Consider the following 23,523-nt stretch of genomic DNA (forward strand, 5'->3'; position numbering starts at 1 on the left):
ATTTGAATAAAAGTTTTGTTTTTCATGCTGCTAAGAGGACCAATGTGTCGTACTTGCAACAAACGTTCGGAAGTGACATCCTGAGTGACATATTCTCTCGAAATTGCAATGACATTGTGATAATCATAACTATGGACTGGACAAAATATGGTATGTCAGAATAGATCACTAATTTCAGAAGCAGTCTGTAGTGCAGTTGTCTTTCCTTCCTTCCTTCCTTCCTTATAAATATATATATATATACATACATACATACAGTGGGTACGGAAAGTATTCAGACCCCCTTAAATTTTTCACTCTTTGTTATATTGCAGCCATTTGCTAAAATCATTTAAGTTCATTTTTTTTCCTCATTAATGTACACACAGCACCCCATATTGACAGAAAAACACAGAATTGTTGACATTTTTGCAGATTTATTAAAAAAGAAAAACTGAAATATCACATGGTGCTAAGTATTCAGACCCTTTGCTGTGACACTCATATATTTAACTCAGGTGCTGTCCATTTCTTCTGATCATCCTTGAGATGGTTCTACACCTTCATTTGAGTCCAGCTGAGTTTGATTATACTGATTGGACTTGATTAGAAAAGCCACACACCTGTCTATATAAGACCTTACAGCTCACAGTGCATGTCAGAGCAAATGAGAATCATGAGGTCAAAGGAACTGCCTGAAGAGCTCAGAGACAGAATTGTGGCAAGGCACAGATCTGGCCAAGGTTACAACAAAAATTCTGCTGCACTTAAGGTTCCTAACTGTGCGTTCACACCGCAGGCGGCGAGAGCGTCAAAGTGGCCCGAAGTCATTCATTTTCAATGTGAGCCGGCGGCAAGCAGCGGCGAGAGCGGCGCGGCTTGGACGGCGAGAGCGTCGAGGAGAGTTGAAATCAGGTCAACTTTATGGTAATGAGCTATGACGCGGTTGGGCAGCAACCAATCGGAAAGTAGAAGTCCTCCGCTTGAGCGGAGTCCAGAGAACGCAGTCCTGTAAACTTTGGTTCCGACCACATTAGTTCCTAAGCATTTTCACGCTAGAACGCTTGTTTTTCAGCGGGAATGCAATTCATTTGCTCAAAACAACACCAATTTGACCAACTGCATTTAGACTAGCACTTAACCACGAACACAAAAAACACACCACACAAATGGCTTTTATTGGTTTATTTCTTTAGCAAACATGTAACTATAATTAAGTTCTTTCCATCGATCAATTTTTTACTTTCACAATTAAAATATTTCATGAGGTTAACTTATACCCTACATTTGGTCAGTCTGCACAAGATCAACATGCTTGTTTGCTTTTCGGCTCCTTTAAATACAAGACCAAACGTTCGATCGTCAGAGCGTCAACGGATCTTTCTACAGCGTCGTTGGCAGGGCGGCCAGAGCGAATTTTGACGCTCTCGCCGCCTGCGGTGTGAACGCACAGTAAGAACACAGTGGCCTCCATAATCCTTAAATGGAAGACGTTTGGGACGACCAGAACCCTTCCTAGAGCTGGCCGTCCGGCCAAACTGAGCTATCGGGGAAGAAGAGCCTTGGTGAGAGAGGTAAAGAAGAACCCAAAGATCACTGTGGCTGAGCTCCAGAGATGCAGTCGGGTGATCGGAGAAAGTTGTAGAAAGTCAACCATCACTGCAGCCCTCCACCAGTCGGGGCTTTATGGCAGAGTGGCTCGACGGAAGCCTCTCCTCAGTGCAAGACACATGAAAGCTCACATGGAGTTTGCTAAAAAACACCTGAATAAGATTCTCTGGTCTGATGAGACCAAGATATAACTTTTTGGCCTTAATTCTAAGCGGTATGTGTGGAGAAAACCAGGCACTGCTCATCACCTGTCCAATACAGTCCCAACAGTGAAGCATGGTGGTGGCAGCATCATGCTGTGGGGGTGTTTTTCAGCTGCAGGGACAGGACGACTGGTTGCAATCGAGGGAAAGATGAATGCGGCCAAGTACAGGGATATCCTGGACGAAAACCTTCTCCAGAGTGCTCAGGACCTCAGACTGGGCCGAAGGTTTACCTTCCAACAAGACAATGACCCTGAGCACACAGCTAAAATAACGAAGGAGTGGCTTCACAACAACTCTGTGACTGTTCTTGAATGGCCCAGCCAGAGCCCTGACTTAAACCCAATTGAGCATCTCTGGAGAGACCTAAAAATGGCTGTCCACCAACGTTTACCAACCTGACAGAACTGGAGAAGATCTGCAAGGAGGAATGGCAGAGGATCCCCAAATCCAGGTGTGAAAAACTTGTTGCATCTTTCCCAAAAAGACTCATGGCTGTATTAGATCAAAAGGGTGCTTCTACTAAATACTGAGCAAAGGGTCTGAATACTTAGGACCATGTGATATTTCAGTTTTTCTTTTTTAATAAATCCGCAAAAATGTCAACAATTCTGTGTTTTTCTGTCAATATGGGGTGCTGTATGTACATTAATGAGGAAAAAAAATGAACTTAAATGATTTTAGCAAATGGCTACAATGTAACAGAGTGAAAAATTTAAGGGGGTCTGAATACTTTCCGTACCCACTGTATATATATACACACACACACACACACACACACACACATACACACATATATATATACACTGTATATACAGGTGCTGGTCATATAATTAGAATATCATCAAAAAGTTCCATTCAAAAAGTGAAACTTGTATATTATATTCATTCATTACACACAGACTGATACATTTCAAATGTTTATTTCTTTTAATTTTGATGATTAGAGCTTACAGCTCATGAAAGTCAAAAATCAGTATCTCAAAATATTAGAATATTACTTAAGACCAATACAAAGAAAGGATTTTTAGAAATCTTGGCCAACTGAAAAGTATGAAAATGAAAAGTATGAGCATGTACATCACTTAATACTTAGTTGGGGCTCCTTTTGCCTGAATTACTGCAGCAATGCGGCGTGGCATGGAGTCGATCAGTCTGTGGCACTGCTCAGGTGTTATGAGAGCCCAGGTTGCTCTGATAGTGGCCTTCAGCTCATCTGCATTGTTGGGTCTGGTGTCTCTCATCTTCCTCTTGACAATACCCCACAGATTCTCTATGGGGTTCAGGTCAGGCGAGTTTGCTGGCCAATCAAGCACAGTAACACTATGGTCATTGAACCAGCTTTTGGTACCTTTGGCAGTGTGGGCAGGTGCCAAGTCCTGCTGGTAAATGAAATCAGCATCTCCATAAAGCTTGTCAACAGAAGGAAGCATGAAGTGCTCTAAAATTTCCTGGTAGATGGCTGCGTTGACTGTGGACATCAGAAAACACAGTGGACCAACACCAGCAGATGACATGGCAGCCCAAATCATCACTGACTGTGGAAACTTCACACTGGACTTCAAGCAACATGGATTCTGTGCCTCTCCACTCTTCCTTCAGACTCTGGGACCTTGATTTCCAAATGAAATGTAAAATTTACTTTCATCTGAAAAGAGGACTTTGGATCACTGAGAAACAGTCCAGTTCTTTTTCTCCACAGCCCAGGTAAGATGCTTCTGACGTTGTCTCTGGTTCAGAAGTGGCTTGGTAGCCCTTTTCCTGAAGACGTCTGAGCGTGGTGACTCTTGATGCACTGACTCCAGCTTCAGTTCTCTCCTTGTGAAGCTTTCACAAGTGTTTGAATCAGCTTTGCTTGACTGTAATCTCAAGCTTGCGGTCATCTCTGTTGCTTGTGCACCTTTTCCTACCCAAATTCTTCCTTCCAGTCAACTTTGCATTTAATATGCTTTGATACAGCACTCTGTAAACAGCCACACCTTTCAGTAATGACCTTCTGTGACTTACCCTCTTTGTGGAGGGTGTCGATGTTCGTCTTCTGGATCATTGCCAAGTCAGCAGTCTTCCCCATTATTGTGGTTTCAAAGAACAAGAGATACCCAGAATTTATACTGTAGGGATGGTCATTTATTCAAACTCAAATGTAAATATTCTAATATTTTGAGATACAGATTTTTGACTTTCATGAGCTGTAAGCTCTAATCATCAAAATGAAAAGAAATAAACATTTGAAATATATCAGTCTGTGTGTAATGAATGAATATAATATACAAGTTTCACTTTTTGAATGGAATTAGAGAAATAAATCAACTTTTTGATGATATTCTAATTATATGACCAGCACCTATATATATATATATATATATATATATATATATATATATATATATATATATATATATATACATATACATACACACACAAATACATATGGGTCGCGACAATTTAAAAAGAAAAAATAGGGTCGCTCTGAAAAAGTTTGAAAACCACTGGTTAAGAACAAGGAAACAAATCAAGTGTGAGCCACACTTACTTCAGCTTACACTTAATTAAAAAAAATAAATAAATAAAAACTGTTAGACAGTTGGAGTATTCTGCTCATGCACATGCTTTGTACATTCTGTTAATAAAACCAGGAACGTTTTTATAGACATCTTATTAAAACATTAACCACTCTTGGTATATTCTCATGAAATGAACTTATGAGAAGAGTGACATTATAAAATAAAGTTATATACAGGCAAGTTATAATTACATCTCCAGTGTACTTTACATAAATATCCACCAGAACCATTTATATACTGTATCTGTCACACATTTGTTTAATACTTAAAAAGTCAACAAATGCACAAATGCTCTTCGAGCATATGCTTTGAGAGTACTATACGTGTCAAATGAAAAAATTGAAGATACTCGTAATGTAACCTTTTGCACTTTAAAGTTTGCTTTAAAAGAAGTATACAATTAGCTAGATATTTAAAGCAGAAAGTCCGCATTACAGGAAACAGCACGTATTTAAAGGGGTCATGACATGAGAAATTTGCTTTTATCTTTTGTCATATAAGAGGTCTTTATACCATTAAAACATTCTGCAAGTTTCATAGCTTAAAATGTCCTCCTCATTATAAACAAAGCATTTATTTAATCAAGCTCCAAAAATGTCCCAGGTTACGTATGTAACCATGGTTCCGCGAGGGAATGAAATGTTGCGTCGGAAAACACAAGGGGAACGCCTTCAGCGATACCATGCTCTGAATCATATGTGTAATCAGTCCAATCGATGGCAGTTTAGAATGACGTCTACTGCAAGAGTGGTGAGATAAATCACTGCTGTGGCAGTAATTTCAGGTCAACTTGAATGCCCCCCTACATTTTAATAGAAATGGACCCAAAGGAACGCCGCAGCATGGTACAGAGGGAGGTCCGCAAGGCAGAGGAGGAAATTCAGCATTTGTAACCATGAAAAAACAGGGCAGCTGGACAAGGTGGGAGGGCATACGAGAAAGGGCCCTGACATGGCAGGACATTTGGATCATGGAAGGACACCAGATAAAGTTCTTGATATGTTCTGTCTACGATGTGCTGCCTACTCCATCAAACCTCCATATTTGGGGGATGGCAGAGTCCCAGCTGCACATTGTGTGGAAACCAAGCCAACCTTGAGCATGTGCTCTCAGCATGTCAGTCAAGTCTGGCACATGGGAAATTCCGGTGGGGTCATAAGATCCTGTCTTAGTTGGCAGATGGTGTGGAACAGGCAAGGAAAAAGGTTAACCTTTCCAGCGGACACCACTTTATTCAGTTTGTCAGGACAGGAGACAGCACTGCAGCAGGACGGAGAAGTAGAGGGGTCTTGGCCTCAGCAAATGACTGGGTGATGCGGACAGACCTGAAGAAGCGGCTAAAATTCCCAGAGAAGATAGCACACACCATATTGTTCTCTGGTCATATAGCACACACCATATTGTCCTCAGAAGCGATGCCACTGGCTCACAGTTGGTGCAGGGCTAAGTACCTGTAAAGGTGGGCCAGTTGCGATGGCCTCATCGTATTTTGCATACATATATAATACAGCTTATACAATGTAAATTGCCTGAAGTGACTTTGCAGTATTAACAGTAAAGTAACAGAATTAATGATGCCAACTTCATCAAAAAAGAGACAATTCGAATTCCACTATAAGTCAGCTGTAGCAAGACAGTAAAGACTATTCAGCTCAATTACGATCAGTAAAAATTCAACTGCATGCAATGATCAATGATCAAGTTTAGTTTAGCTATGGGCAGCTCTACTAAAAATGATGGAAATTTTGTAGGGGGAATTCACTGCCGTTGTAAGTTGTGCTTTAATTATAATGTGGAAGACCAGATTAACCAACTGAGGAACCGCATTAGTTCGGCATTACATCTGCATTTGTTTAAGAAATAGACTGCCATGGAGTTGTCCTGATGGAAGAAAAGCCTAGGAGGCCCATTCTTTCAACCATGGGGAAGTGGACACAACGAGCGAAGGGAGAAATCGCTGCTTCAGCAGTTAAGTAACACAATTTTATAATAAAAGCTGCTGTAGAACGGAGTAATGAAGTAATGTAATGCAGAAATGTAACAGGTGAAATATCAAGTACAGATAATACGGGCCATTTAAGGTATCCTTCTTCACTTGCCAAAGTTTGTAGTACTGCAGTACATGCGAAAGAAGATGGTTTACGCATGGCCCACTGCGCACACGTCTAAGAGAGAGATGCGGTAGCACTGATTATACTTGCTGATTTACTATGGCCTGAAATAAAGATAAAATAATTTCACCTTAAATCATTTATTGGATGAAGCAATTGTGACATCCACATAAAAATATTCACACGGTGGTTTAATAATATCAATAATATCATGTTGTGGGCTTACACAAAAAAGTATGTCATAAACATACTTTGTTGAAATCTGCCTGAAGATGCAGCGATGACGAAAAGTCATTTGAACAGAAGCATCTGATGACCAACTAATTTGAAATTCCAAAACATTAAATAAGCTCCCAAGATGGACTTGGTTTAAAAAGGTCTGAAATAGCTCAGATTCCTTAAAATGACCGGGTGTTAGGGCTGTCGCGGTTAAGGAATTTCCCTTGCGGTAATTTTGAGTGGTATTACCGCATATATATATATATATATATATATATATATATATATATATATATATATATATATTTAATCTGTGTGTGTATCTGTTACGATGTAAGGAGGTCATATTCAGAAACCAATCAAACCGAAACTAAATCGCGTTGAAACAGGAAGTGAAGTAAACAGAAGAGAATGACAAAATAACGGTCCACATAACAAAACATAAACCTGACAATAATTGCTGCGGTTGTTGCATTCCTCTGCGGTTATGCTCGTCAATAGCGCGGTATTGCGATATTGCGGTTATCGCGACTGCCCTACCGGGTGTGAAAACACCCAGACAGGCGGAGGTTCCATAGTGGTGGTGTGGGTTGAGGTTGATATGTGGGTGGCTGTAGAGAGGGTGCAAGATGATGTAGCTGATTTAGGTGGTGGATAGCTAGCAAAGGGTGGATAAAAGGCAGGCACTTTTGCGGAGGCAGCCTCATGCTAGGGCACTTCTGGAAGAAAGGTTATAGGAAGAAAGAGAGGTATGCAAAGAAGCAGCAAGAGCGGTTCCTTTTTGCTGAGGCAACCTCAGGCTAGGGGCCCCTTTGGAGAAAGCTAAGGAGAAGGAAAACGGGTGTGTTTTGGGCGAGGCCAGGTAAAACAGCAGTAGGAGCAAGTCTTGGGCAAAGAGAGTCTGTTCACTCTTAACAACTGCTTTAAAATTTGCTAATATATTAAAAAGCTCCATTTTCATGGCATGAAAATAGAAATTACCACTTTAGTTGACAGATCTGAAAAAGCTTGAAGCATAACAGATAGTCTTTTTTTTTTTTTAACAACAATTTACAAACCTGAATAACAACATGATATCACTTATCAATTCAACTTTCCCCCACCCTCCCACCCACCCACCCTTCCCTTGCGGTCTCTTTAAAACGGGGTACCTAATGGATAGAAAAGTAAAACATAAAACCAAAGCCACAGGAATCATAAAACATAAATTCCAGCAATCAAGAATGCGAAATAAAAAAATAAAATAAAAATACAGCATTAAGCATTCATTCTGAGTCCTGATCATTGTTTTGTGCAATATACTTGAAGATCTTCTCAGCAGCTATAGTCCAGATCTTTAATGTAGACATTTGTGCCAAGTTATTATTTCCTCATTTTCCGTGGATAATTCAAGCATTATAATGTCCCGAAGTTGTATCAACCACTTGTACATATCCAGGCTACGTGGTGGAAGCCAGTGTTACGCTAACAGTTTTTTTGCAGATGTTAAGCCGGCCAGCCAAACAGTTTTTTGTAGCTTTTTGTAGCTTTCTCAACAGAGAATCATCACTCAGTAACAATATAGAGGGGCTCACTGGTTTAGGATAATCAATCATTTTTGATAAGATATTACACACTTCACTCCAAAAGTTTTTTACTTTTTCACATTCCCACATCATGTGAAAAAAGGATCCGAGTTGTTGGTCAGGACATTTATCACAGAAGGGACTAAAGGAGGAGTCGATACGATGTCTTTTGAGTGGGGAGCATAACAGATAGTCTTTATATATAACGTTAAGATCTCAACTAGCAGAATGCAACTAGACAATTTGTTTTATTTAGAGATTGAACTATAACGTTTTTGTAAGAAAAATTCCACGTACGAAACATTAGTAAAGCATAGTAAATTGCATGTCGATATTTAAAGCAGTTCATCTCAATTCAAATGAGCTTATGCACAATATAAAGCGATTTATAGCTCTTGAGAAAAAGTTAACGGAGTGCTAAAACATTCTATTGGTCTAAAGCTGTGATTTCAGGGATCCGGTCGCATTGCAATGATGGTTGAAAACATAATTTGAGAAAAAAGAACTTGATCTAGGATAGAGTGGGAGGGAACGATATGTAGGGACCAATCGGCCACTGTTTAACAGTTAGAGCACATTTGGATTGGATCGCTCGCCCAGATTGATATGTCTATCATTTACTGTACGCTGTAGAGTAGGAGCGCACGGATGCTTTTATTTTGATTATGTGGTCAAAACGCACATGCAATAGTGAGGGGGTGTTGATACTGTTTCCTATGAATTGGCTTTAAGAATTTTTTTTTTTTTTTTTTTATACTGAACTGGCATATGATTCTGGTCTCTCTTCTGTTTTAAATAGAATATTTAAATCAATATGTTTGTGATGTTACCGCCTCTCCGTTCTTAAGTTGCCAGGAATACATTCCAAGTATAATACACATTAGTAAAATGATCTTTTTAATTTTTATTTGTCTATATACACATTAAAAAAGTAACCCAAAACGGCTCTGTAATTTTTCCCGCGACTGTATTTTCAAAATAGCCCACTTGTGCCGTTACCCTGGCAACACTGGTTCACTGTACCCTCGTCACACATGATAGATAACCTTCCGCGCTGCGATGATGGGAAGAAGTTGGGGTCAAACCTTATCAAGCGATTAATTTGCGTTAAAAAAATATTAACGCGTTAAATTTTTTTGATTAATCGCATGCATTAACGCGTTAACGTTGACACCCCTAGTTATATTTCAATTTCACAAAGAAACGTGCTGCATTTTATCCAAGCAATAATAAAAGGACACATTTAATTTATAATTTGTCTTAAATCTCATATTGTAAAAAAGAAAATCGTGAATCGAATCGAATTACAGGAAATAAACACGAATGAACATGAGAAGGTATCTTGTTTCAACAGAGGAAAGGTGCCAATGGAATTTTTCAAATTCAAGTCCACAAATGTTAATCTGTTCTCCGGTCTGGTTTGTTTGTCAGTCAAAAACGGCAGATTCAGCATTATGATTGGTCAGATCATCTGTCAATCAAGCTCCCTGCAAAGGGTCGCCAACATAGCCCATGACGTCACAGGAAGGTGTCCGGAAGTATAAGAGGGCGTCTGCAGAACATGACACCAACTTAGTTCTTTGTTGGAGACGTGAAACAAGCAGGCTGAAGGCATGGCAAGGAGACGCAGCGTCTCGTTCCCTCTCGGGGAATTACATACGTAACCAGAGATGTTCCCCTTCTAGGGAAACTGTGTCCTCTAGCGGAAACTATGGGGAACGAAATGCCAATATGCCATGCTGCGGCGCATGCCTGTCCACCTGGCGAGTGGATACATCTCTTCTATTACAAAACAGTCACCAAATATGGAACCTTGACTGTCAGACCTTTCCAATGATATGCGTTTTGTCAAAAAAAAAAAAAAAAAAAAAAATTATTTTCTAAAACAAACCACAACATCTCAGAGTCTATATGTTACCCTGGACCACAAAACCAGTCATAAGGGTCTTTTTCTTCTTCTTTTTTTTAAATTAAGCTGAATAAATAAGCTCTCTATTGATGTATGGATTCTTAGGGTAGGACAATATTTGGCCGAGATATATATACACAACTATTTGAAAGTCTGGAATCTGAGGGGGCAAAAAAAATCTAAATATTGATAAAACTTGCCTTTAAAGTTGTCCAGATGAAGTCCATAGCAATGCATATTACTAATCAATAATAATAATATATTTATGGTAGGAAATATGTTCATGAAACATGATCTTTACTTAATACCCGTGATGGGAATAACGGCATTATAAATAAACGGCGTTACAAATAAACGGCGTTACTAACGACATTATTTTTTTTCAGTAAAGAGTTATCAAACTAATTACTGTTTCCCCCGTTACAACGCCGTTACCGTTACTGACAATAAAATGTGGCGTTACTATATTATATTATTAGAATTTAATTTTTCAGTTCATCTGAATGGATGCGCAGTGTAGCTGTATTTGATGTACCATAAACTCTAGTGTGAAGGTGCACGACTCACCGTCGCTTTCTCTCACATACACGCACGCAAAGAAAGATACAGAGCAAGAGAGTCTTTCATAAAATGTGGAATTGACGAGCTACATGTAAACGATATTCTTGTATTTTCCTGTCAAAATAACGGAGTTCCTTTGGAATTCTTCAGCTTTTAAGAACTGCCGGTTTCTTTTGTAGTGGGCGGAACTAATGCGCAAATGACAATCTCATTGGCTGGCGCTCACATATTATCGTCCCTGTTTTGATTTCAGCAAATCAATTCGAGCAAACGCAGACAACGTGATTAATATTCATGAACCCAGCAGCTCATTAATCCTTAGTGTGTTTTATATTGATGACAAATATGCATTCATACTTGGTTATTCTAATTACTAAAGTTCTATCGTCATATAATATTCAATTATCATAATATTATATTATAATGCTTGACTGACTGATCCTAAGTGTCAGTAGATAAATAGTGTAGATTAATGTACAATGTTTTATAATAATAATTTATTCTTTTTAGTGTCCATTTCATAAATTTAACATATTTAATACTGGGGGCATCCAAAGTTATTTGACATTTGAAAAAAAATTTTTTTAAAGTAACGCAATAGTTATTTTCCCTGGTAATTAATTACTTTTATAATGATGTAACTCAATTACTAACTCAGTTACTATTTGTGAGAAGTAACTAGTAACTATAACTAATTACTTTTTTAAAGTAACGTGCCCTACACTGCTTAATACCCTAATGATTTTTGGCATAAAAGAAAAATCTATCATTTTGACCCATACAATGTATTTTTGGCTATTGCTACAAATAAACCCGTGACTTAAGACTGGTTTTGTGGTCCAGGGTCATATATACTGTATGTGTTTTTATATCTTGATTTATACCCCTAAAAGGGCAACATATCCCCTGAGATACAAACATTTAGAGACAGACTACAAAAAATGTAAGCATTTAATTCATAAAATTTCAATGTAAACCTAATAAGGTAATGCTGAACAAAAGCTTTTTAAACAGGTAAGTTCCCTCTAAAGTGTATATATGTGAACTAGATCGACTTTTATCAGAGGGTGAGTAGATTTCCCACTACAGGTGGCCATGCAGGTTTAAATGCTGCCTGTGAACTAAACAAAGAATGTATGAACAAAGTCAATATATCTAAATATAACAGGAAGCCAAGAAATGAGACTTACACTTTCCCTACCTCTCCCCACAGCCTCTCAAATATTTGTATCCCCAAGGATACGTCGCCAGTTAAAGGGTTAACATAAGGGTTCGGATATTAATATATAGAAAGAAAGAAAGAAGGAGGGAAGGAAAGACAACTGCACTACGAGTCCCACCGTAGAGCTCCGGAAGGAGCTGCTAGCCCACTCTGATCATGCAAAAAAAAAAAAAAAAAGAAAACATATCTTCCCGTTTGAAATTACACCTTTTGCATTGGCCAAACCAAACTTAGGTGGTGTGACATCTGCAGAAGCTAAAAGGCCTTTACATCTTTGACCCTATAACTCTCTTCAGTCTCTCTTCTGGTTGCTGTTCTTGTGGAAAAGACTGGAGATATCTGGTCTGACAGTGATGCCGCTGGACCTCAAAGTTACAAAAAGGCATGTTTGCAACTTTTTAGAGAACTCTTCCAACCACAAACGAGTCAGACTAACATTTCTGAAGTTTGTCATTCTTCAACTCGGAAGAAACTGTCGTAACTTCACCACCACTAAACTACTGAACCATCCAATGCATAGTTGATATAAAAACTGGATGACTAGTAATTTCCTACTGCTAAATTCTAAAAACAAACAAAAAAAAAAAAAAACAGAGGTTTTAATTATTGGACCAAAAACCTCTGCATGTAATAAACTAAAACACTGTCTAACACTTGATGGCTGCTCTGTTAATTCTTCATCATCAGTTAGAAACCTAGGTGTGCTTTTTGATAGCAATCTTTCCTTTGAAAACCATGTTTCTAGCATTTGTAAAACAAAATTTTTCCATCTTAAAAATATATCTAAATTACGACCTATGCTCTCAATTTCATTTATTTATCAAATGCGTTCATGACCTTAAGTTTAGATTATTGTAATGCTTTATTGGGTGGCTGCTCTGTGCACTTAATAAACAAACTCCAGCTGGTCCAAAATGCAGCAGCTAGAGTTATTACTAGAACCAGGAAGTATGACCATATTAGCCTGGTTCTGTCAACTCTGCACTGGCTCTCTATTGAACATCAATGCCATAAATGCCATGTGACTAATCACTTTAGATCTGCAGGAAAATTATGCTATTAAATTATTGGCTCATGGCGTATCATTAGACATTTTTAAAAGACCTCTAAAAACCTCTTTTGTCAAAATACAGATCATTTTTACTGGCCATCAATGAAGAAAGAACTTTGACATTATAGCTTCTACCAAAGCTAACAGGACCACGCTAACCAAACTGGACACTTTTGTCATGAGCCTCTTTAATATGTGCAAAAAGGATGAGATTATGATCGAGTGATGAGCAAAATGTATATCCCAATAAAATAGTCTTAAATTTTTTAGAACAGTTAAAAAAAAAACATAAAAACATAAAAACATTGAGGGTTCTTTGTCCAAAATAAAAATAAGCATATCAAACCTTATTTGCACATTCTTTTTTATTATTAGTCATGTAAAATGCATTAAAACAAATGTAGCAAAAATTGTAAAAAAAAAACCAAAACAAAAAAAAACAGATTTTTCTAAAATACTATTTTGCCAAAAAAAAATAAAAAATAAAAATAAAAATTATAATAATAATAGTTGAAATTTAAACTCTAAAAGGTCTGTTAATTGAACTTATTTTGTTTGGCTTTAATTCTGAAGCAAACTGCTCAGTTTCTCCACATACCTTTTATTGCTGAACAAGCATTATTTAGGAAAGTAAGCATTAGAAGCAGTCAATACGGGGGTCAGTTTCAAACCATGGATAGCAGCTTCCACATTTTCTTTTCCTTGGGGATTTGTGAGACAAATGTGTTTGTTGTTTCTCAGAACCGCATTACTTCAAAATGTATACTGGTTGTCAAATTTTAACCTTGAATTTTTTGTTTCAACCAATATATTACCCACCCATAAATAAGTAATTTTTTGTGTTTTAATGTGTGCATTAGACTTACCATCGCTGTAGCCGTGGGCAAGCAGGCCATCAGGCGAGGGGGTTTGATGGGAACGCGAGCCGATGGAGTCCAGGCTGTCGAATGAGTCGTTTCGCATGTGCCTCGGAGGGGAGAGAGAGTCACTGCGCTCGGACTCCCAGCAGTCTATGTAACCACTGTCCCTGATGCTTCGCTTTGGGCTGTCCCACTCCTCTGCTTCCTGAGAAACACACAAACAAATATAAAATATAACAAGTTTGCAGCTTAAGATTCCTCTAAGTGGTGTTTCAATATTGAAAAACATTTTTTAAAAAGTGAATGATTCATTCTCATTTATTTTCACACAATGACTTTCACAGAAGTCTCTCTCTTGTGACTGCTTTTGGATTTTAGATTCAAACTTTTGGCTTTTAGTTTTATCAACTGACAAAATGGATTAAACAATAACACATTAACAGATCTGCTTTTTCAATTGTGGAGAAAAAAGCTTGTGGTGCTTAAATTATTTCTGGAGACAGAAGTACAGATGAGTGCATCTCAACTTGTGGGTCACAGGCCTGTTCTGATAAACTTGAGGAAAAGCAAAACACATTGCGGTGCTAAATGAAAATAATATTATTAATATGATTTTTTTATTTTATGTTAAAAGTACATAACTTGTATATATCAATTCTATTTTAAAAAAGTATATTGCTGGATCATGATATGTAGTTCATGACAATATTAATAAAATTCAGTGATTGAATTGGATTGACGCAATATACTAAATAAATTATTGATACTGTGTTACTACTACACATACAATGATATTGTAAATAATACAAAACAAGTAAACAGTAACTAGTTGACACTCCAACACTTGCACTCCATGGTATTGCACATATTGCAACGTTGACTGCCACCCATTATAAAACAGGAAAAATAGGAGAGGATGAGGATGCAGAGTGTAGCTACTACTCCCCCACAAAATTAAGCAGTCTTTAAACACTTTTGTACAGTTAAACACTGTTTCCACAATAGACACAAGTGGCATAATGTGACAGAGACACCATTGTAATTAGTGATACCGTTCACAGTAGTGAACACACTCACCATGAACACACACCTAGAGCAGTGGGCAGCCAGTGCCGCGGCGCCCGGGGAGCAGTTGGGGGTTTGGTGCCTTACTCAAGGGTCTCACCTCAGTCGTGGTATTGAAGGTGGAGAGAGTGCTGGACATTCACTCCCCCCACCGACAATCCCTGCCAGACCTGAGACTCTATCTACACTCTCAGAAATAAAGGTACAGAAGCTGTCACTGGGGCTGTACCCTTTCAAAAAGGTACATGTTTGTACCTAAAGGGTCCATTTTGGTACTTTAAAAGTACATATTAGCAGAGGCGGACAATCCAGGGGTCAGAAAGTAAAAGTCCTGCCATATTTTTGTTCCACCCATGAACTCTGCAGCTGATTTCACCAGAGGAGGAACCAAGTCATTCCTTTCAAGTCACAAGCAAGTCTCAAGTCAAATCCCAAGTCCTCAAAGAGTTAAAGTTAATGAGATAATTAAGTGTCTAATTAAATTATGATTGTGCATTAATGATGAACACCTGCTATTATTGAGAATCACAGAGGATCAGATGTTGATGTTTTATTGGTTAAAATGATGCCACCATCATGGAGAGCAGTGTTTGCTTTAGTTGGGCTCTTGACCCTTTTAGTAAATCAAAGTAATTTGCTTTTAAGCAAGTGCAATATTGTTTCACAACAAACATTTGTGCATTGCTGAATCAAGAACTTGATGTAGCAGTTTAGTTTACACTTTCTGCTTTTAAATCATTTAAATGAGCATCATGAAGGTGTCTCGCATTGGTTTATTGAGTGATATTCAGCTATTACTGAATTTCAGGAAAAAAAAAGTCCTACCAAACAAATGCTACTGTAGTGATTACATATGAGGAAGAACAGCATCAGCTCAGGCTTTTAGACATGAACACTTATCATATGATCCTCAATGGTGGTGACAATAATAATTCATACTGCAGTGCATGATGGGAGTTTTTACTATGGTCTTACCCAGCATACATTGCAGCATGAAGAATTTTGTTGGTTGTCACCATTGTTGAGATTCATATTCTGGTTCATTATGTCTGCGTGCGTCTAAATAGCAGAAGAGTTTAAGTGTTTATATGCATTAAATACAGTCGATTTCAAATGAATTCATCATAACTATTAGAACAACAAGTTCCTTGCACGCTATTTCACAAGATTGATTTTTCAAAACCTAAACATACAACACAAAGAAGAAAAAAACAAACAATCAGTACAGCTGTAAAAGCATGGTTTCTCATTGTGCAGCCCTGATCTCTTTACTTTACAGCAACACATGTAATGCTGCAAAGAGCGATCTAACACAGGAGTCAAAGGCCAAGAGCCCAACTAAAGCACACACTGATCTCCGTGATGGTGGCATCATTTTAACCATTAAAACATTAATATCTGATCCTCTGTAATTCTCAATAACAGCAGGTGTTCATCACTAATGCACAATCATAATTTAATTAGACACTTAATTATCTCATTAACTTTAACTCTTTGAGGACTTGGGATTTGACTTGAGACTTGCTTGTGACTTGAAAGGAATGACTTGGTTCCTCCTCTGGTGAAATCAGCTGCAGAGTTCATGGGTGGAATAAACACATGGCAGGACTTTTACTTTCTGACCCCTGGATTGTCCGCCTCTGCTAATATGTACTTTTAAAGTACCAAAATGGACCCTTTAGGTACAAACATGTACCTTTTTGAAAGGGTACAGCCCCAGTGACAGCTTCTGTACCTTTATTTCTGAGAGTGTATTAGGCCTCGACTGCCCCTAAAAAAAAAAAGCCACGGACACTTCTCGGCATGCAGTCGAACAGCGTAGTCGGCAGGATTGTGGCATTATATATAAAAAGAGTCACTAAATGATTTATTGTACAAATTGTTTTGGTGAATGGAATTAAAATACTTGTCACTTGATGAATCAAAATCCCCACTACTGGCTCTTCCTGATTATAAGCATGGAGAGAACAAGCAAGAGCTGGAATGGATGAGGTGTGACAGATGAACTCGAAGAGGAATTGAGGTTTACAGGTGCATCTCAATAAATTAGAATGTCGTGGAAACGTTTATTTATTTCAGTAATTCAACTCAAATTGTGAAACTCGTGTATTAAATAAATTCAGTGCACACAGACTGAAGTAGTTTAAGTCTTTAATTCTTTTAATTGTGATGATTTTGGCTCACATTTAACAAAAACCCACCAATTCATTATCTTAACAAATTAGAATATGGTGACATGCCATTCAGCTAATCAACACAAAACACCTACAAAGGTTTCCTGAGCCTTCAAAATGGTCTCTCAGTTTGGTTCACTAAGCTACACAATCATGGGGAAGACTGCTGATTTGACAGTTGTCCAGAAGACAATCATTGACACCCTTCACAAGGAGGGTAAGCCACAAACATTCATTGACAAAGAAGCTGGCTGTTCACAGAGTGTACAACCAACCGAGAGAACTGCAGCCTTATGAGGTTAAGGCATCAAGAGCCACCACACACAGACGTGTCAATTAATTTGGCTACAGTTGTCGTATTCCTCTTGTTAAGCCACTCACAAGGTTCACAGACAACATCAGAGGCGTCTTACCTGGGCTAAGGAGAAGAAGAACTGGATTGTTGCCCAGTGGTCCAAAGTCCTCTTTTCAGATGAGAGCAAGTTTTGTATTTCATTTGGAAACCAAGGTCCTAGAGTCTGGAGGAAGGGTGGAGAAGCTCATAGCCCAAGTTGCTTGAAGTCCAGTGTTAAGTTTCCACAGTCTGTGATGATTTGGGGTGCAATGTCATCTGCTGGTGCTGGTCCATTGTGTTTTTTGAAAACCAAAGTCACTGCACCTGTTTACCAAGGAATTTTGGAGTACTTCATGCTTACTTCTGCTGACCAGCTTTTTAAAGATGCTGATTTCATTTTCCAGCAGGATTTGGCACCTGCCCACACTGCCAAACGCACCAAAAGTTGGTTAAATGACCATGGTGTTGGTGTGCTTGACTGGCCAGCAAACACACCAGACCTGAACCCCATAGAAAATCTATGGGGTATCGTCAAGAGGAAAAAGAAAACAATAGACAAAAAAGGTGCAGATGAGCTGAAGGCCACTGTCAAAGAAACCTGGGCTTCCATACCACCTCAGCAGTGCCACAAACTGATCACCTCCATGCCACGCCAAATTGAGGCAGTAATTAAAGCAAAAGGAGCCCCTACCAAGCACTGAGTACATATACAGTAAACATACTTTCCAGAAGGCCAACAATTCACTAACTTGTGAAGTATTCTAATTTGTTGAAATAGTGAATTGGTGGGTTTTTGTTAAATGTGAGCCAAAATCATCACAATTAAAAGAACCAAAGACTTAAACTACTTCAGTCTGTGTGCATTGAATTTATTTAATACGAGTTTCACAATTTGAGTTGAATTACTGAAATAAACTTTTCCACAACATTCTAATTTATTGAGATGCACCTGTATATAACTATATTGCGGTGACTGACATGCACTGGCGCTTAAAGTGCAGTTCTCTGATTTAAAAAAAAACAACAGATCACAGCTCAAGTCAGCTCTTTTTCAGTTGGCTGTGCTGTGTCACCAAAACACAATCCAGCCTTTCATTAAAGTCCTGCAGCACTGTGACTGAACCCAGATCAGTCCAGGATTTGTCTGTTTGTGACTATCTAACCAGATGGGGAAACACTTTTCATGCAAAGGACACATGACATGATGGAAAAAATAAATTGCAGTCCAGTGACATCATTGGCTGTGTCACATTAAATGCGTGATAAAGTCTTTTTCTACACAATTAGACAAAAATAAATAAATAAATGTTAGTAAGACATCAGAAAATGAAGACCACATAATTTTTAGGGTCCATATCATTTTAGATTATTTTTTTTAAGTTAAGAATTTACTACTTTATCTACTGCACAAAACAACCAATACATTGTTATATGGCCCAATGATATACACAGAGATCATTGTATTCCCTGAAGATCTACAAAAGATATCAGCCCTGGTTTAGTGCAGTGATGTAAGCCCATCTGAAGAGACCCTAAACACTCTCTTCCAATAATGACCTCAAAGATTGATGGACAGAGGTGGAGTGATTTTCTTTAAGCCAAGATACAGCACTCATTCAGAACCCAACCCAAATCAGGCTGAACTTGTTTTATACTCAGATATTTAGCTTTTCTGAAGAAAATATGAGTGGTGCTTTCCCATAGAAAATTACAGGGTGTTGTGGTGTTGCTAAGCAGTTGCTAACTTATTCTGAGGTGATTAAATTGATCATTATGTGCTGAAGTGAATTCCTTTGTAAAATCCACTGGGACGGACCGGCCATATGGAGCACTGGGACTGCAGCAGCCATCATATTATATACAAGTGTTTTAATATTCCCATTTAATATTTCCAATTTCTCTTTCCAAATTATTCATTCACAACCAGTACTTCAACACTACACGAAATACACTTCACTTCCAACCACACAAAAGAGATGCAGCTGTGCACAGTGCTGGTCCAAGACTTCTGGGGGCCCTAGGCAAAATTTTGTCAGGGGGCCCTTTCCGTGCATTTATAAATCACTGTCAACAAACAAAAGTGAGTTGAAACAGTCAGTAATACAATTAAAATAAATAATATAACAAACAATATATTACAAATACAATAGAAAAAAGATACAAATAAAATAATTCAGCCTGCTAAAAATAGCTAATAGCCTACTATGCAAAAACTGAATAAAGTAATCAAATGTAAAAATAAAACACTGCACAGTCTTCTCCACATGCATTAAACATACACTGATTCTTATTAAAGTTATTCAGTTATTTAGTAAAGAGCAAAAGGTTTATTATTTTCTTACTTCCAGACCAAATGCACAGATCTAATTTACTGATATTTGATTACTTTCTCACCTGTTTATATTCACTGAAGACATAACCGACTGCTTTTGATATATATTTGGTGTGTAATTGTCCATTTAAGCACATAGCTAAAGCCTAAAGTAACCTTTACTTGTGCGTGTTTCGCTCCATCTCGGATTACACACACAGAAAGCCACCAGGGAGTCTATTCACAGCTCAATACGCTTTTAACTCTTATTTAGTATTGAGCACATCCGGTGGGAGACTGTATATTATGACATGATACATGATTTGACTAATTTGGATTTTATGTAGGAAGGGTGACAGCGCACGACTTTAAAAGGAAAGGAACATAATTCAGCGTCATGTTTTCATAATCGCCGGAAGAATAAATAAAAAAAATCACATAGCCCTATTCATTAAATCATTGAGAGCAAAGAGGCCCTTTGGTGGTTGTGTACTTTGTGTATAGGGAGGACCGATTGGAACAGAGAGAAAATTAAACTTTATAAAGCAAGAGGTTAAATTATGTGTCTGAACAGTAAAATGCATTAAGAAGAATGTGTAAAAAGAAATTGGAAATTATCATTTTAAGAGGTCTAAAATTTAGGGATGAAAAAAAGAACATGCAGACACACATATATCCACACACATGAAAGAATGAAACAGGACAGAACAAACACCCCCAAACAAGATCTATTGCCAAGACCTATGCACTGCTCCTGCTCTGAAGAGCCATGTGAACCACATGTATTACTATCTGTGTGTGCCTGGACCTACCACACCGACCGGCTTAACGCTAGTGGCCTATGTGAGTCTTGGCTACCATGCCAACCGGCTTAACACTAGTGGCCTATGACTATGTGAGCCTTGGCTACAATGCTGACTGGCTTAACAATAGTGACCTATGACAATGCGTGCCTGGGCTACTCTAATTAGATCGCAGTTTCATTTTGCAATCAATGGATACCGTGCATTTAAGCAAAGCGACTGGTTATATCGACTGTTGATTAATTGTGACAGTGTTTACATTATTCTGTTTATATTGTAATATGTTGTAGACGGTTATAAGAGTGCATATTATCTTATTTCTTTCAATCAGCCGCCAGCCGTAGTAAGCACAGACTGTGATACATAGAATCTCTGTATTTCGGGTTTGCTCATCTACCTTTTTCCTACGCCCCATGATACTTTGTTCAAATTATGAATGAAAGCAAAATAATCAATAAAGTACTTGAAACTAATATATATATATATATATATATATATATGTAATATCAATCAAACTGCAAGTAATAATAACTAAACAAAAGCAGATAACTCCAATAACTAAACAAAAGCAGATAACTCCAGTGTTTTTTTTTTGTTTTTTTTTTGGCAAAAGCAGATAACGCCACATTTCATATTTCAGAGTTAAGCAAAACAAAGTAAACAAAGCTTTGTAAATGCTAAGTTAGCGGATATGGGTTCTAATCCGCCCTCGAATAGTTTTTTTTTTCCTCATTAAGTCCAAATGTGTTCATTGTCACACACTGGTAAGGAGGCAGACAGGTAGGTGTACATCAAAAAGGGGTTTTATTTAAAGAGAACCAAGGTAGGGCTTCCAACAGAAGAGAGTCAACAAAGGGAATACTGGAAGTAGAGTAAACAGTCTAACTGAAACATAACTTGCTTAGTTCATCATAGGAGAGGAGTTCCAGGCGGGAGAAACAGACAGGTAGGCATCAACCAGCGTTATGGGAGCTTGCAACCTTGAGACCAGCCGATGAGTGACTGAGGTGAGTGTGCTTATGAATGGTGGTGGTAAGTGGTTGTAGGTGTGCGTGATTAGTACTCTGGTGATTGTGAACGGGTGTAGGAGGCTGCTTCAGCTGGTGATGCGGGTGATTCCGTGACATTACCCCCCCCCTCCCACGGGCGTCTCCCGACGCCCGAGATCGACGGCGAGGACGGCCGCGCCCCCTGGGAGCGGGGCGATCAGGGTGGGCTTGGTGGAAGTCGTGGATGAGGGATGGGTCCAGAATGTCATCCTTGTTTGCCCATGATCTCTCCTCGGGACCGTACCCCTCCCAGTCTATGAGGTATTGAAGCCGGCCGCCCCGCCGTCGTGAGTCGAGGATTTCCTTGACTCTATAGATGGTTTCGTTGGAGGCGACCTCGGGTGGAGGAGGGGGTGTCTCGTGCTCTGTGGATGGAGGGAGAAGAGGATTAATGAAAGGTTTGAGTAAGGAGACGTGAAAGGTGGGTGAGATCCGATACCGCTCAGGCAAGTGGAGTCGGTAAGTGACCTCGTTGATGCGCCTTGCTACCGGGAAAGGACCTATGTACCGGGGACTCAGCTTCTTGCAGGGCAGCCGGAGACGAATATCCCGGGTGGATAACCAGACTCGTTCCCCGGGTTGATAGACGGGATTGGCAGAACGGCGGGCATCTGCATTGGTTTTGTGTCTCCGTACTGCCCTCTGGAGATGGATGTGAGCTGAGTCCCATACACTCTCGCTCTCACGGAACCAGTAATCTACCGCTGGGACTTCTGATCGCTCCTCGGTCCAGGGGAATAATGGTGGCTGGTATCCGAGGACACATTGGAATGGAGTGAGTCCGGTGGTTTCCTGGCGCAGCGAATTCTGGGCGTACTCTGCCCAGGGTAGATACTGGCTCCAGCTGTCCTGATGTTCATGACAGTAGGCCCGGAGATATCGCCCGATTTCCTGGATCCTCCGTTCGGTCTGGCCATTGGTTTGTGGGTGGTACCCGAAGGATAGACTAACCGTCACCCCTAGGAGGTGGAAGAAACTTCGCCAGACCCGAGAGATAAATTGGGGCCCCCTGTCGGAGACAATGTCTTCTGGAAGGCCGAAGTTCCTAAATATGTGTTGAAAGAGGGCTTCGGCCGTTTCTAGGGCTGAGGGTAATCCATATAGTGGGATTAGTTTGCAGGATTTGGAGAATCGGTCGACGATGACTAGTATGGTGGTATACCCGTTTGACGGAGGGAGGTCGGTGGCAAAGTCTACCCCCAGGTGGGACCAGGGCCGGCAAGGAATGGGTAATGGAACCAGTTTACCCTCAGGCAGGCGGCGAGGTGTGGAGGTGATGGCACAGACCGAACATCCCTTGACATACCGGCCGACATCCCGGGCCATGTTGGGCCACCAATAACGGTTCTGGAGAAGCGAGAGGGTTCGGTGGCTGCCTGGGTGTCCCGATCCCGGAGAGGTGTGGACCGAGTCCAGTAGGGTAAGACGTAGGTTGGATGGGACATAGCTCCTCCCTGCTGGACCTCCCGGCGGAGCAGGTTCGGTGAGAGTGGCGGCTTGGATTTGGCGGTCGAGTTCCCACAGGATGGGTGACAAGAAGACGGAAGGTGGCAGGATGGGCTCTGGTTCCTCTTGAGCCGGGTCGGGTTGGTGCAGGCGGGAGAGAGCGTCAGCCTTAACATTCTTACTCCCCGGACGGTATGAGATCTGGAAATGGAACCGGGTGAAGAACAGAGCCCGTCTGGCCTGTCTGGGGTTGAGGCGTTTGGCCTCTCGGAGGTATTGCAAATTTTTGTGGTCGGTGATCACGACGAAGGGATGTTGAGCACCTTCCAACCAATGCCGCCACTCTTCCAGAGCGAGCTTGATGGCCAGCAACTCCCGGTTGCCCACCCGGAGTTCTGCTCCGCCGGGGACAGTTTCCTGGAAAAGTATGCACATGGATGGAGCACGGGGGGTTCACCCCTCCATTGGGACAAGACGGCGCCCACT

The 23,523-nt window shown here is 39.7% G+C and overlaps 1 protein-coding gene across 21 annotated transcripts in view; it reads right to left on the reverse strand.

Annotated features, from left to right (window-relative positions):
* The window catches only part of limch1b (LIM and calponin homology domains 1b), a 299,726-nt gene that overhangs the window by 85,590 nt on the left and 190,613 nt on the right, over window positions 1–23,523 (reverse strand). For all 21 annotated transcript variants that reach the window (XR_009274143.1, XR_009274142.1, XR_009274145.1 and 18 more), the window contains one exon: window positions 13,862–14,060. Coding sequence is in view for 6 of the 21 variants with exons in the window: in XM_058797791.1 (XP_058653774.1) it covers window positions 13,862–14,060 (199 nt within the window). In the remaining 15 variants the exon portion in view is untranslated. The remainder of the gene's footprint in view (window positions 1–13,861; window positions 14,061–23,523) is intronic.

This window comes from Onychostoma macrolepis, chromosome 14 (assembly GCF_012432095.1).
Source record: "Onychostoma macrolepis isolate SWU-2019 chromosome 14, ASM1243209v1, whole genome shotgun sequence".
In the NCBI taxonomy this organism is placed as follows: domain Eukaryota; kingdom Metazoa; phylum Chordata; class Actinopteri; order Cypriniformes; family Cyprinidae; genus Onychostoma; species Onychostoma macrolepis.